The sequence below is a fragment of the Catharus ustulatus genome, chromosome 39 (assembly GCF_009819885.2).
Source record: "Catharus ustulatus isolate bCatUst1 chromosome 39, bCatUst1.pri.v2, whole genome shotgun sequence".
In the NCBI taxonomy this organism is placed as follows: domain Eukaryota; kingdom Metazoa; phylum Chordata; class Aves; order Passeriformes; family Turdidae; genus Catharus; species Catharus ustulatus.
In genome coordinates, this window is record NC_046259.1 from 197345 (window position 1) to 213937 (window position 16593).

Here is a 16593-nt window from a genome sequence, read left to right on the forward strand (position 1 = left end):
GGGCGGGGCTCGCCCCTCCCCCCCCGCCGCCGCCGCCCGCCCCTCCCCCACCCCCCAGCAGGAATTTCTGGGGGTGGGTCCCGGCCAGGGCTGCGGAGAGAGGGGGGAGGGGAAAAGGGGGGGGGGGAGGGGTCAGGGGGGGACACAAAATCCTGAGGGACCCCCCCCCAAAATCCCCTCCCCCACCCACTGACCCCAGACCCATTTTGGGGCCCCTCCCCCCCCCCCCATTTTTGGGATTTTTTTAAAATTTTTGGGCCCCCTCCCCCAAATTTTGGATTTTGGGGCGCACACCTGTCAATCAATCACAGCTGTCAATCAATCACAACTGTCAATCAATTCCATCTATCAATCACACCTGTCAACCACAGCTGTCAATCACAGCTGTCAATCAATCACAACTGTCAATCACAGCTGTCAATCAATCACAGCTGTCAATCAATCACACCTGTTAATCACACCTGTCAATCACACCTGTCAATCAGACAAGTCAATCAAACCCACCTGTCAATCACTCGTCTGTTCATCATACACCTGTCAATCAAATCTGTCAATCACTGGCATCTGTCAATCACACCTGTCAATCACACAGACATGTCAATCACACCTGTCAATCATACCTGTCAATCACACCCGTCAAGCAATGACACCTGGCAATCAAACCTGTCAATCACTGACACCTGCCAATCATTTTCACCCATCAATCACATTGAGACATGTCAATCACACCGACTGACACCTGTCAATCACACCTGTCAGTCACACTATCACCTGTCAATCATGCCTGTCAATCACACTGAGTGACACCTGTCTGTCCCGCCCATCAATCATCCCGACTGACGCCTGTCAATCACCCTCACCCACCTTGGATCGTGGCCATGGGGGCGGGGCCCAGGAGCCCCCCCAGCACCGCCCCCCTGCGGAGCAAAAAGGGGGCGGGGTCACACGAGGGGGCGGGGCCACGTGGGGGGCGGGGCCACGTGGGGTCAGCCCCGCCCCTCCCCCCTCTGCCCCTCCCCCTCCCCCCCCCAAACTCACCCGGAGCCGAGGCCGAGGGGGGAGGGGGCGGCGCCGGGCGGGGGCGGCGGGGGGGAGGGGCGGGCGGCCGCGGTCAGTGACGTCACTGCGGGGGGAGGGGACACAGATGGGCGGGGCCGGGACGCGGAAGTTCCAGAAAATTCCAGAAATTCCAAAAAAATTCCCAAAATTCCCAAAAAATTCCCAAAATTCCCAAAAAATTCCCAAAATTCCCGCTAAAATTTTCAAAATTTCCTCAAAATCCCCAAAATTCCCTCAAAATTCCTGAAATTTTCTTAAAATTATTGAAATTCCCTCAAAATTCCCTGAATTCCCTCAAAATTCCCAAAATCCCGCTAAAATTTTCAAAATTCCTTTAAAATCCAAAAAATATCCCTCAAAATTCCCGAAATTCCCTTAAAATTATCAAAATTCCCTTGAAATAACCAAAATTCCCTTAAAATACCCAAAAATTCCACTAAAATTCCCGGATTTTCATTAAAATTCCCAAAATTCCCTCACAATTCCTAAAATCCCGTTAAAATTCCCGAAATTGGGATTTTTTTGGGGGTTTTTTGGGATTTTTTTTGGGTTTTTGGGACTCACCTGCGGTGCCGAGGCCGCCGGGGGCGGGGAGGCCGAGGGCGGAGCCGGGCGGGGTCACCTGGGGGGAAATTTGGGGAAATTTGGGGAAATTTGGGGAAATTTGGGGACAATGAACAACCCCACATAGAACCAACCCCAAAAACCCAAAAATCCAAAATCTGCCAAAACTGCTCAAGGCCCCAAAATCCCCCCAAACACCCCAAAACCCCCAAAACTTAAAAAAACCCCAAAAACCCCATAAAAAACCCAAAACTCCCCAAAATCGCTCAAACCCCATAAAAAACCCAAAACCCACAAAATCCCATAAAAACCCCACATATCCCCAAATACCCAAAATTGCCCCAAACCCCATAAAAATCCCCAAACTCCCAAATACACCCAAAATCCCCCCAAACACCCCAAAACCCCCAAAACTTAAAAAAACCCCAAATACCCAAAAAAACCCCAAACCCCATTTAATATCCAGAACCCCCAAAAAACCGTAAAAATGCCCCGAAAACCCCAAAACCCCATTAATTCACCAAAACCCCATAAAAAGCCCCAAAACCCCAAATAACCCAAAAAAACCCCCGAACACCCCAAAATCCCAAAACCTTCCAAAAAACCGCAAATCCCCAAAAACCCCAAAAACCCCAAAAACCCCAAAACCCCAAAAATCCCCCCAAACTGCATAAAAAACCTAAAAACCCCAAAAATCCCCAAACCCCGCAAAAAACCCCAAAACTCCCAACTACCCCCAAAATCCCCAAATCCCCCTAAACACCCCAAAACTTAAAAAAACCTCAAATACCCAAAAACCCCATAAAAAACCGCAAATACCCAAAAAACCCCCAAAATCCCCAAATCCCCCCAAATACCCAAAAATCCCCAAAAAATCCCAAACCCCCCAAAACTTAAAAAACCCCAAAAACCCCAAAAACCCCCAAAACCCCAAAAACCCTTCAAAAACCCAAAAACCCCCAAAACTTAAAAAAAACTGAAATACCCCAAAACCCATAAAACCCCCAAAATCCCCCCAAATACCCAAAACTCAAGAAAATCCCCAAAAACCTCAAAAACCCCAAAACCCCAAAAATCCCCAAAACCCAAAAATCCGAAAACCCCATAAAAAACCCCAAAAAATCCCAACTACCCCCAAAATCCCCAAATCCCCCCAAACACCCCAAAACCCCAAAACTTAAAATAACCCCAAAAATCCCCAAAACTCCCAAATCCCCCCAAAATCCCAAAACTCCCCAAACTCCATAAAAACCCCCAAAAACCCCCAAAATCCCAAAACCCCATAAAAAAACGCAAATACCCAAAAAACCCCCAAAATCCCAAAATCCCCCCAAATACCTAAAAATCCCCAAAAGTCTCAAAACTTAAAAAAACCCAAAAAACCCAAAAAAACCCAAAAATCCCCAAATCCCCCCAAATACCCAAAAAACCACCAAAAATCCCAAAACCGCAAAAAATCCCAAAACCCCATAAAAAATCCCCAAAACTCCCAAATCCCCCCAAAATCCCAAAACTCCCCAAACTCCATAAAAACCCCAAAATCCCCAAAACTTAAAAAAACCCCAAAACCCCATAAAAACCCCAAAACCCCCAAAAAACCCCAACCGCACTCACCGTGTGCGCGAAGGCCGCGCCCTTGGCGAGGTTCGGCGCCAGGTTCGGGGCGAGGTTTTGGGTGAGATTCGGGAGATTTTGGGTCAGGTTCTGGACCAGGTTCTGGGCCAGGCTCTGGGGCGGATTTTGGGGCGGATTTTGGGGCGGGTTCGGGGGATTTTGGGGATTTTGGGGGTTTGTGGGGTTGATCCGTTTCTCCTTCTGGCGCCGGTTGCAGAACCAGACGCGGATCACCTCCTTCTCCATGTGCAGCTGCTCCGCGATCAGCAGGATCTCCTCCGACGTCGGCTTCTGGTTCTGGGGCGGAAAAACGGGATTTTGGGAAAAATGGGGGAAATGAGATAAATGGGGATTGGGGGGAAATGGGGAAAAATGGGAATTTTGGGAAAAACATGGGGAAATTGGGGGAAAATGGGATTTTGGGGAAAATGGGGATTTGGGGGGAAACGGGGAAATTGGGAAAAATAGTAAAATTTGGAAAAAATGGGGAAAAAATGGGGATTGGGGGAAAAGTGGAGATATGGGGGAAAATGGGGAAATTGGGAAAAAAATGAGGATTTGGGAAAAATGGGGAAAAACGGGAATTTTGGGAAAAATGCAGGGAAATTGGGGGAAAATGGGAATTTGGGGAAAATGGGGGAATTGGAAAAAAACAGGGATTTCAGGAAAAAATGGGGAATTTGGGGAAAATGGAGAAATTGGGGAAAAACAGGAAAATCGGCACAAACAGGGGAATGGGGGAAAAAATGGGGAAATTGAGAAAAAATGGGATTTGGGGGGAAAATGGGGAAATTAAGAAAAACCGGGATTTGGGGAAAAACAGGGATCAGGGGGAAATGGGGGAAACACCGGGAAATTGGGAAAAAAGGGGGGAATGGGGGAAAAAAAGGGGAAATTGGGTGAAAATGGGATTGGGGGAATTGGGGGAAAAACGTGGGAATTGGGGAAAAAAGGGGATTGGCAAAAAATTGGGGAAAATCAGGGGAAATTGGGGAAAGATTGGGAGAAATTGGGGAAATTGGGGAAATCGGAAACCTGGCGTCGTTTTGGGGCGTTTCGGGCCGATTTCAGTGGGGATTTTGGGGTTTTTTGGAGTTTTTTTGTGGGGATTTTTTTGTTTTTAGGATATTTTGGGATATTTTTGGGTTAAATTTTGGATATTTTGGGTTAAATTTCGGGTTTTTTGGGTCTCTCACCGCCAGGAAGGATTTCTCCAGCGCGAACCGGACGTTGGTCTCGATGCTTTGGGGCCGTTTTGGGGTCAGATTTTTGTGGGGTTTTTTTATTTTTTTGAATTTTTTAATGGGGATTTTTTTGTTTTTTCGGATTTTTTTGGGTTAAATTTTGGGTTTTTTGGGTTTTCTCACCGCCAGGAAGGATTTCTCCAGCGCGAACCGGACGTTGGTCTCGATGTTTTGGGGCCGTTTTGGGGCCGATTTTAGTGCGATTTTTTTGGGGTTTTTTGGGTTTTTTTGGGGATTTTTTGTTTTTAGGATATTTTAGGGTTTTTCAGGGTTATTATGGGATGTCTCTCACCGCCAGGAAGGATTTCTCCAGGGCGAACCGGACGTTGGTCTCGATGCTTTGGGGCCGTTTTGGGGCCGTTTTCAGCGGGGTTTTTTTGGGGTTTTTTGGGTTTTTTTGGGGATTTTTTGTTTTTAGGATATTTTAGGGTTTTTCAGGGTTATTATGGGATGTCTCTCACCGCCAGGAAGGATTTCTCCAGCGCGAACCGGACGTTGGTCTCGATGCTCGTCCGTTTCTTGCGGCGCCGCCCCGGGAGCCCCTCGAAGGCGCCGAGGGGGGAGGGGCCCAGGGAGGGGGGGCTGGGCAGGGAGGAGTCCACAGACATGGTCTCTGTGGGGGAGGGGCAGATCCTATAGATCTGATCCTATAGAATCCATAGAATCCATGGAATCCATGGATCCTGCCCTAGAGATTCCATAGATCCTATGGATCCCATGGATCCTACAGATCCCATCCTATAGATCCCATAGAACCCATAGAACCTGCCCTAGAGATCCCATAGATCCCATAGATCCTATAGAACCTATCCTATAGAATCCATGGATCCTGCCCTAGAGATCCCACAGATCCCACAGATCCCATGGATCCTATAGATCCTATCCTATAGATCCTATAGAACCCATAGAACCTGTTCTAGAGATCCCACAGATCCCATAGATCCCATAGAACCTATAGATCTGATCCTATAGATCCCATGGATCCTGCCCTAGAGATCCCATAGATCCCACAGAACCCACAGATCCTATAGATCTGATCCTATAGATCCCACAGAACCCATGCAACCTGCCCTAGAAATCCCACAGATCCTATAGATCTCATAGAACCCATAGAACCTGTCCCAGAGATCCCATGCATCCCATAGATCCTATAGAACCCATCCTATAGATCCTATAGATCCCATAGAACCTGCACTAGAGATCCCACAGATCCTATAGATCCCATAGATCCTATAGAACCCATGGAACCTGCCCTAGAGATCCCAGAGTTCCTGTAGATCCCAGAGATCCCATAGAACCTATAGAACAGAACCTATAATATGGATCCCGTATAACCTATAGATCCTATAGAACCTATCCTAGAGATCCCATGGATCCCATAGATCCTATAGATCCTATAGACCCTATAGAACCTGCCCGAGAGCTCCCAGAGATCTCACAGATCCCATAGATCCTATAGATCCTATAGAAGCTACGGACCCTATAGACACCGACACAGTCTCTGTGGTGGAGGGGCAGACCCTATAGACCCCATAGATCCGATAGATCCTATAGAACCTATAGAACCTGTCCTAGAGATCCCATAAATCCCAGAGATCCCATAGGCCCTATAGACCCTATAGACCCTATAGACCCTATAGACCCTATAGACCCTATAGATCCTATAGATCCTATAGATCCTATAGATCCTGCCCCAGAGATCCCACAGATCAGATCCTACAGGGCACCTGTGGAGTCTGTCGGGTATCTATAGGGGATCCACTGATCTATAGGGGTTCTATTGATCTATAGGGGTTCTATAGGGTATTCTATAGGATCTATAGGGGTTCTATAGAGGATCCACTGATCCATAGGGGTTCTATAGGATCCACAGTGTCTCTATAGGTTATCTATAGGATCTATAGGGTCTCTATAGGTACCTGCGTCCCTCAGCAGTGGTTTGAGCTTGCACTGAGGGATTGTGGGATACCTATGGGGGATCTATGGGGGATCTATGGGATCTATAGGGGTCTATAGGATATCTATAGGGTTTGTATAGGATCTATAGGGTATCCTATGGGATCCATAGGTACCTGCATCCCTCAGCCGGGTCTCCAGCAGCAGTTTCAGCTTGCACTGGGGGATTGTGGGATATCCATGGGGGATCTATGGGGCTCTATAGGATCCATAGGGGTTCTATTGATCCATATTGATCTATAGGATATCTATAGGGTATCTATAGGATCTATAGGTCCTACCTGCGTCCCTCAGCCAGGTCTCCAGCAGCGGTTTCAGCTTGCACTGGGGGATTGTGGGATACCTATGGGGGGATCTATGGGGTTCTATAGGATCCATAGGGTTTCTATTGATCCATAGGATATCTATAGGTTCTATAGGGTATCTATAGGGTCTCTATAGGTACCTGCGTCCCTCAGCCAGGTCTCCAGCAGCGGTTTCAGCTTGCACATGTTCTTGAAGCTGAGGTTCAGCGCCTCGAAGCGCGAGATCGTCGTCTGGCTGAAGTCGTTGCCGTAGAGCTTCCCCATGGCCAGGCCCACGTCCCCCTGAACCCCAAAAAATCCAAAATTTGGGTCAGGGGGCTCGGGGGGGACCCCAAAATATCCCCCAAAAAAATCCCGGAGTGATTAAAAAAAAATAAACCCAAAAAAACCCAAACAAACCCCAAAAAATCGAAAATTCGGTGAAAATTCCCCAAAAATCCCAAAGGTTCCCATGGCCAGGCCCACGTCCCCCTGCCCCAAAAAATCCAAAATTTGGGTCAGGGGGGACCCCAAAATATCCCCCAAAAAAATCCCGGAGTGATCCAAAAAATCTGAACCCGAAAAACCCAAAAAACAAAAAAAAAAACAAAAAAAAAATCAAAAAATCCCCCAAAATCCCAAAGGTTCCCATGACCAGGCCCACGTCCCCCTGCGCCAAAAAATCTCAAATTTGGGTCAGGGGGGTCAGGGGGGACCCCAAAATATCCCCCAAAAAAATCCCGGAGTGATTAAAAAAAAATAGCCCCAAAAAATTCCGAAAAAACCAAAAAAAAACGTAAAAAAATAAAAAAAAATCCCCAAAAATCCCAATGGTTCCCATGGCCAGGCCCACGTCCCCCTGCCCCAAAAAATCCAAATTTGGGTCAGGGGGTTCAGGGGGGACCCCAAAATATCCCCCCAAAAAATCCCGGATTGATTAAAAAAAATCTGACCCCAAAAAAACAAAAAAACCCACAAAAAAATAAAAAAAATCCCCAAAAATCCCAAAGGTTCCCATGGCCCGGCCCACATCCCCCTGAACCCCAAAAAATCCCAAATTTGGGTCAGGGGGCTCAGGGGGGTCAGGGGGGACCCCCCAAAAAAATCCCGGATTGATTAAAAAAATCTGAACCCGAAAAAACCCAAAAAAATGGAAAATTCAGTGAAAATCGCCAAAAATCCCAAAGGTTCCCACGGCCAGGCCCACGTCCCCCTGCCCCAAAAAATCCCAAATTTGGGTCAGGGGGACCCCAAAATATCCCCCCAAAAAATCCCCCAAAAAATCCCTAAAAAAATACCAAAAAATCCTCAAAAAAAAAAAAAAAAAAAAAAAAAATCTGAAAAAAAACCCAAAATCTGAAAAAAATCCCAAAAAAAGCCAAAAAAATCCCCCCAAAAATCCCCAAAAAAGCTGAAAAGATTTAAAAAAAAATGAAAAAAAATAAAAAAAAAATCCAAAAAAAAAACCAAAACAATCTGAAAAAATCCCAGAGAAATCCCAATAAAACCAAAAAAAATCCCCAAAAAAATCCCAAAAAATCTGAAAAAAATCCCTAAAAAAATCCCTAAAAAACACCAAAAAATACTCAATAAAATCCCCAAAAAATCCCCAAAAAACCCCAAATAATCCCCAAAAATCCCAAATAAAATCCTCAAAAAATGCCAATAAAACCAAAAAATATCTGAAAAAAATCTGAAAAAAATCTGAAAAAAATCCCCAAAAATTCCGAAAAAACTAAAAAAAAAAATCCAAAAAAAATCCGAAAAAATCCTCAAAAAATCCCAAAAAAATCCCCAAAAAATCCCAAAAAAATCAGAAAAAAATCCAAAAAAATCCCAATAAATCCCAAAAATTCCCCAAAACCCAAATAAATCCCCAATTCCCACCTGAGTGAAGCCCAGCTTGATCCGCCTCTGTTTGAAGGTCCTGGCGAATTGCTCCAGCTCCTCCAGGTCGCTGCTCGGCTCCTCGGGGGCTCCCTCGGGGACCTTGGGGGGCTCCGGGACCCCCGCCCGCGGCCCCGCCTGGGGGGGGGGAATAGAAATAAAAATTAAAATAAAAATATATAAAATTAAAATTAAAATTAAAATAAATAAAATTAAAAATAGAAATAAAAAAATAAAAATTAAAATTAAAATATAAAAATAAAAATTAAAATTAAAATAAATAAAATTAAAAATAGAAATAAAAAATTAAAATTAAAATTAAAATTAAAATTAAAATTAAAATTAAAATTAAAAATAAAAATTAAAATAGAAATATCAATAGAAGTAGAAATAGAAATAGAAATAGAAATAGAAATAGAAATAGAAATAGAAATAGAAATAAAAATAGAAATGAAAATAAAAATTAAAATAAAAATTAAAACAAAAATAAAAATAAAAATAAAAATAAAATTAAAATTAAAATAGAAATAAAAATAGGAATAGAAATAGAAACAAAAATGAAAATAAAAATAAATAAAAATAAAAATAGAAATTAAAAATAAAAACAAAAATAAAAATAAAAATAATAAAAATAAAAATAAAAGTAAAATTAAAAATAAAATAAAAATAAAAATAAAAATAAAAATAAAAATAAAAATAAAAATAAAAATAAAAATAAAAATAAAAATAAAAATAAAAATAAAAATAAAAATAAAAATAGAAATTAAAATAGAAATAGAAATAGAAATGGAAATAGAAATAGAAATAGAAATAGAAATAGAAATAGAAATAGAAATAGAAATAGAAATAGAAATAGAAATAGAAATAAATAGAAATAGAAATGGAAATAGAATTAGAAATAGAAATACCAACAAAAATAAAAATGAAAATTAAAATAGAAAAATAAAAATAAAAATAATAATAAAAATAAAAATAGAAATAGAAATAAAAATAAAAATAAAAAAATTAAAATATAAAAATACAAAAAATAAAAATAAAAATAAAAATAAAAATAAAAATAAAAATAAAAATATAAAATAAAAATAAAAATAAAAATATAAAAATAGAAATAGAAATAAAAATAGAAATAGAAATAAAAATAAAAATAAAAATAAAAATAAAAATAAAAATAAAAATAAAAATAAAAATAAAAATAAAAATAAAAATAAAAATAAGAATAAAAATAAAAACAGAAATAAAAATAAAAATAAAAATTAAAATAAAATTTTGGCGTTTTTTGGTTATTTTTTCGGGGATTTTTGCAGTTTTTGGGTTATTTTTGGGGTAAATTTTCAGGATTTTGGGTTTTTTTGATTTTTAGTTTTTTGGGGATATTTTTGGGTTTTTTGGGTCCGTACCTGTGTGTGCAGCCCCCGCGGGGGGGGAATTTTGGGTTATTTTTGGGGGGATTTTTTTTGTTTTTTGGATTATTTTTGGGGTGAATTTTCGGGATTTTGGGTTTTTTGATTTTTAATTTTTTTGGGATATTTTTTGGGGTTATTTTTGGAGTTTTTGGGTATTTTTTTGATCCGTACCTGTGCGTGCAGCCCCCCGCGGGGGGGGAATTTTGGGGTAATTTTGGCTTTTTTTCGGTTATTTTTTCAGGGATTTTTGGGGTGAATTTTCAGGATTTTGGGATTTTGGATTTTTTGGGTTTTTTGGGTTAATTTTTGGAGTTTTTGGGTCCGTACCTGTGCGTGCAGCCCCCGCGGGGGGGAGGATTTTGGGGTAATTTTGGCTTTTTTTGGGTTATTTTTTTAGGGATTTTTGCAGTTTTTTGGGTTATTTTTGGGGTAAATTTTCGGGATTTTGGGTTTTTTTTATTTTTAATTTTTTTGGGGTGATTTTTGGGGTTTTTGGGTCCGTACCTGTGCGTGCAGCCCCCCACGGGGGGGGAATTTTGGGTTATTCTTGGGGGGATTTTTGCAATTTTTGGATTTTTTTTTGTATGAATTTTTGAGATTTTGGGGTTTTTTTATTTGGGGTTTTTTTTGGGGTTATTTTTGGTGTTTTTGGGTCCGTACCTGTGCGTGCAGCCCCCCACAGGGGGGGGAATTTTGGGTTATTTTGGCGTTTTTTGGGATTATTTTTTCCGGGATTTTTGGGGTAAATTTTCAGGATTTTGGGTTTTTTTATTTTTTCTATTTTTTGGGGTTATTTTTGGTGTTTTTGGGTCCGTACCTGTGCGTGCAGCCCCCGCGGGGGGGAGAATTTTGGGGTAATTTTGGGTTATTTTTGGTATTTTTTGGATTATTTTTTCCGGGATTTTTGGGGTGAATTTTCAGGATTTTGGGTTTTTTTGATTTTTAATTTTTTTGGGTTAATTTTTGGATATTTTGGGTCCGTACCTGTGCGTGCAGCCCCCCGTGGGGGGGGAATTTTGGGGTAATTTTGGCGTTTTTTGGGTTATTTTTTCAGGGATTTTTGCAGTTTTTTGGATTATTTTTGGGGTGAATTTTCGGGATTTTGGGATTTTGGATTTTTTTTATTTTTTGGGTTAACTTTTGGATATTTTGGGTCCGTACCTGTGCGTGCAGCCCCCGCGGGGGGGGAATTTTGGGTAATTTTTGGGGGGATTTTTTTTGTTTTTTGGATTATTTTTGGGGTGAATTTTCGGGATTTTGGGTTTTTTTGATTTTTAATTTTTTTGGGATATTTTTTGGGATTATTTTGGGAGTTTTTGGGTCCGTACCTGTGCGTGCAGCCCCCGCTGGGGGGGGAATTTTGGGTTATTTTCGGGGTAATTTTGGCATTTTTTGGGTTATTTTTTCCGGGATTTTTGGGGTAAATTTTCGGGATTTTGGGTTTTTTTGATTTTTAATTTTTTTGGGATATTTTTTGGGGTTATTTTTGGAGTTTTTGGGTCCGTACCTGTGCGTGCAGCCCCCGCGGGGGGGGAATTTTGGGGTAATTTTGGCGTTTTTTGGGTTATTTTTTAGGGATTTTTGCAGTTTTTTGGATTATTTTTGGGGTGAATTTTCGGGATTTTGGGATTTTGGATTTTTTTTATTTTTTGGGTTAATTTTTGGGGTTTTTGGGTCCGTACCTGTGCGTGCAGCCCCCGCGGGGGGGAATTTTGGGTAATTTTGGGGGGGGATTTTTTTGGTTTTTTGGATTATTTTTGGGGTGAATTTTCAGGATTTTGGGTTTTTTTTATTTTTAATTTTTTGGGGATATTTTTTAGGATATTTTTTGGATATTTTGGATCCGTACCTGTGCGTGCAGCCCCCACAGGGGGGGAATTTTGGGGTAATTTTGGCTTTTTTTTGGCATTTTTTGGGTTATTTTTTCAGGGATTTTTGGGGTGAATTTTCAGGATTTTGGGTTTTTTTGATTTTTAATTTTTTTGGGAGATTTTTTGGGATATTTTTTGGAGTTTTTGGGTCCGTACCTGTGCGTGCAGCCCCCACAGGGGGGGAATTTTGGGTTATTTTTGGGGGAATTTTTTTTGTTTTTTGGGTTATTTTTGGGGTGAATTTTTGGGATTTTGGGTTTTTTTGATTTTTAATTTTTTTGGGGTTATTTTTGGAGTTTTTGGGTATTTTTTTGATCCGTACCTGTGCGTGCAGCCCCCGCGGGGGGGAATTTTGTGTTATTTTTTGGGTTTTTTGGGTTATTTTTTCGAGGATTTTTGCAGTTTTTTGGTTATTTTTGGGGTGAATTTTCAGGATTTTGGGTTTTTTTGATTTTTAATTTTTTTGGGGTTATTTTTGGAGTTTTTGGGTATTTTTTTGATCCGTACCTGTGCGTGCAGCCCCCCGCGGGGGGGGAATTTTGGGATAATTTTGCCTTTTTTTTGGGTTATTTTTTCAGGAATTTTTGCAATTTTTTGATTATTTTTGGGGTGAATTTTCAGGATTTTGGGTTTTTTTGATTTTTAATTTTTTTGGGTTAATTTTTGGATATTTTGGGTCCGTACCTGTGCGTGCAGCCCCCCGCGGGGGGGGTTGGGCAGGAGCCCCCCCGGGCTGTGCTGAGGTAGCTGAAAGAGGTTGGGGGGGGGCAGCAGCCCTGGGGGGAGGGGAAAAAATGGGGGGGGGTCAGGGGGGGTCAGGGGGGGTCAGGGGGGGTCGGGGGGGGGTCAGGGGGGGTCAGGGGGGGTCCCAAAATTCCACAGGGACCCCCAGACCCCAAAGGGACCCCCAAAAAAATCTGGGACCCCCCAAATCACCCCCAAAAATTTTTGAGACCCCCAAAATCCCCCCCAGGACCCCCCCCCAAAAAATCTGGGACCCCCAAAATTCCCTCCCCAGAATCCAAAATTCCCTCAGGGACCCCAACCCCAAATTCTCCAGGACCCCCAAAAATTTTTGAGACCCCCAAATTCCCCCACGACCCCAAAATTCTCTCAAGGACCCCCCAGAATCCCCCCCAGGACCCCAAATCTCCCTCCAGGACCCCCCAAAAAATCTGGGACCCCCCAAAATCCCCCCCAGAATCTGAAATTGCTTCAAGGACCCCCGCCCCAAATTCCCCAGGACCCCCAAAAATTTTTGAGACCCCAAAATCCCCCAGGACCCCTCCCAAAAAATTTTTGAGACCCCCAAAATCCCCCCAAGACCCCAAAATTCCCTCAGGGACCCCAACCCCAAATTCCCCAGGACCCCAAAATCCCCCCTGAGCCCCCCAGGACCACCCCAAAAAATTTTGGGACCCCCAAATTCCCTTCCAGGACCCCCCAAAATAAATCTGGGACCCCAAAATCCCCCCCCAGGACCCCCCAAAAAATGTTGAGACCCCCCCAAATCCTCCCAGATCCCCCCCCCAAAAAAATCTGGGACCCCCCAAATCCCTCCCAAAAAATTTTGAGACCCCCAAAATTCCCCCCCAGGACCCCCAAACGCCCCCCAGGACCACCCCTAAAAATTTTGGGACCCCCCAAATTCCCCCCAAGACCCCCCCAAAAAAATCTGAGACCCCAAAATTCCCCCCCAGGACCCTCCAAAAATGTTGAGACCCCCAAAATCCTCCCAGATCCCCCCGCCAAAAAATCTGAGACCCCCAAAATCCCCCCCCAGGACCCCCCAGGACCCCCCAGAATTCCCCCCCCTCCCCCCCCGCCGCCCCTCCCCCACCTGTCTGCGCCTGCCCGGGGGGGCTCAGCAGGAATTGGGGCGGGGGCTGCAGGGGGGGCCCGGGCACCAGAACCAACTGCTGGAGCTGCAGCAGCTGCTGGAGGTCCTGCGGACGGACAGACGGACAGAGAGAGGGACACACGGACAGAGAGAGGGAGGAAACAGGGACAGACGGACACGGGACAGAGAGAGGGACAGACGGACAGAGAGAGGGACGGACGGACAGACGGACAGAGAGAGGGACAGACGGACAGAGGGACAGGGAGAGAGAAACGGGGACAGACGGACAGACGGACAGACAGAGGGACAGACGGACAGACGGACGGACGGACGGACAGACGGACAGGAAAACAGGGACACACGGACAGACGGACAGAGAGAGAGAGGGACAGACGGACAGGAAAACAGGGAGAGAGAAAGAGGGGACGGACACGGACAGACGGACAGACAAGGGACAGACGGACAGACGGACAGGAAAACAGACAGGGAGAGAGAGGGACAGACGGGCAGGGAGAGACAGACGGACAGACAGAGAGAGAGAGGGACGGATACGGGACAGACAGACGGACACGGGGACAGAGAGACAGGGAGAGAGAGAAACAGGGACAGACGGACACACGGACAGACGGACGGACAGAGGGACAGAGGACACGGGACAGACAGACAGACGGACAGAGAGGGAAACAAGGACAGACGGACACACGGACAGAGAGGGACAGACGGACAGACACGGGACAGACGGACAGGGAGAAGGACAGACGGACACGGGGACAGACGGACAGACAGGGGACAGAGAGGGACAGACGGACACACGGACACGGACAGAGGGACAGAGAGAGAGAGGGAGAGAGAGACAGACGGACAGACGGACACGGCAGAGAGACACGGGGACAGACGGACAGGGACGGACAGAGGGACAGGGAGAGGGACAGACAGACGGACAGGGACCCGGGAGAGGAACACCGGACAGACGGACACGGGAAATGGGGACAGGGAGGGACGGACAGACGGACACGGGATAGAGAGATGGACAGACGGACAGACGGACAGATGGACACAGGGACGGACAGACGGACAGATGGACAGACGGACAGACGGACACGGGGGGGTCGCGTGAGCTCCGGGACCCCCCGAGCAGGGGGGAGGGGCTGGGGGGGGATCGGGGGAAATTCGGGGGAAATTCGGGAAAATTCGGGCAAAAAAAATTCGGGAAATTTGGGGGAATTTTGGGGGAATTTTGGGGAATTTCGGGTGAATTTTGGGGGGAAATTTGGGTGAATTTTGGGTGAAATTTGGGGAATTTTGGGGAATTTTGGGGGAATTTTGGGTGAATTTTGTTGAAATTTTGGGGAGAATTTTGGGTGAATTTTGGGGGAATTTCGGGTGAATTTCGGGTGAATTTTGGGTGAATTTTGGGGGAATTTTGGGTGAATTTTGGGTGAAATTTCGGGTGAATTTTGGGTGAATTTTGTTGAAATTTTGGGGTGAATTTTGGGGGAATTTTGGGTGAATTTCGGGTGAATTTTGGGTGAATTTTGGGGGAATTTTGGGGGAATTTTGGGTGAATTTTGGGTGAATTTTGGGTGAATTTTGGGGGAATTTTGGGGGAATTTTGGGGGAATTTTGGGTGAATTTCGGGTGAATTTCGGGTGAATTTCGGGTGAATTTTGGGTGAATTTTGGGTGAATTTTGGGTGAATTTTGGGGGAATTTTGGGGGAATTTTGGGGGAATTTTGGGGGAATTTTGGGGGAATTTTGGGGGAATTTTGGGTGAATTTCGGGTGAATTTCGGGTGAATTTCGGGTGAATTTTGGATGAATTCTGGGTGAATTTTGGGGGAATTTTGGATGAATTCTGGGTGAATTTTGGGGGAATTTGGGTGAATTTTGGGGGAATTTTGGGGGAATTTTGGGGGAATTTCGGGTGAATTTTGGGTGAATTTTGGGGGAATTTTGGGGGAATTTTGGGTGAATTTTGGGTGAATTTTGGGTGAATTTTGGGGGAATTTTGGGGGAATTTTGGGGGAATTTTGGGTGAATTTCGGGTGAATTTCGGGTGAATTTCGGGTGAATTTTGGGTGAATTTTGGGTGAATTTTGGGTGAATTTTGGGGGAATTTTGGGGAATTTTGGGGGAATTTTGGGGGAATTTTGGGGGAATTTTGGGGGAATTTTGGGTGAATTTTGGGGGAATTTTGGATGAATTCTGGGTGAATTTTGGGGGAATTTGGGTGAATTTTGGGGGAATTTTGGGGGAATTTTGGGGGAATTTTGGGGGAATTTTGTTGAAATTTCGGGTGAATTTTGGGGTGAATTCAGGGGATTTCGGGGAATTTCTGGAGATTTCGGGGGGATTTTTTGAGTAAATTTTGTGTAAATTTTGGGTGAATTTTGGGCGATTTCGGGCGATTTGTTCAAGGGGATTTTGGGGTGAATTTTGGGTGAATTTTGGGGGAATTTTGGGGGAATTTTGGGTGAATTTTGGGGGAATTTTGGGTGAATTTTGGGGGAATTTTGGGGAATTTTGGGGGAATTTTGGGTGAATTTTGGGGGAATTTTGGGGAATTTTGGGGGAATTTTGGGGGAATTTTGGGGGAATTTTGGGTGAATTTTGGGTGAATTTTGGGGGAATTTCGGGTGAATTTTGGGGGAATTTTGGGGGAATTTTGGGGGAATTTTTGGGGGAGATTTTGGGGAAATTTTGGGGGAATTTTGGGTGAATTTTGGGTGAATTTTGGGTGAATTTTGGGTGAATTTTTGGTGAATTTTGGGTGAATTTTGTTGAAATTCTGGGTGAATTTTGGGTGAATTTCGGGTGAATTTTTGGTGAATTTTTGGTGAATTTTTGGTGAATTTTGGGGGAATTTTGGGTG

The 16593-nt window shown here is 44.0% G+C and overlaps 1 protein-coding gene across 1 annotated transcript in view; it reads right to left on the reverse strand.

Moving 5' to 3' along the window:
• Positions 1–554: 554 nt before the first annotated feature.
• The window catches only part of POU2F2 (POU class 2 homeobox 2), a 28416-nt gene continuing 12377 nt past the window's right edge, over positions 555–16593 (reverse strand). The window contains exons 6-13 of the mRNA XM_033084423.1: positions 13723–13828; positions 12567–12658; positions 8609–8746; positions 6883–7024; positions 4943–5094; positions 3238–3534; positions 1624–1681; positions 555–577 (exon numbers count right to left, since the gene is read on the reverse strand). Coding sequence (XP_032940314.1) covers positions 555–577; positions 1624–1681; positions 3238–3534; positions 4943–5094; positions 6883–7024; positions 8609–8746; positions 12567–12658; positions 13723–13828 — 1008 coding nt within the window. The remainder of the gene's footprint in view (positions 578–1623; positions 1682–3237; positions 3535–4942; positions 5095–6882; positions 7025–8608; positions 8747–12566; positions 12659–13722; positions 13829–16593) is intronic.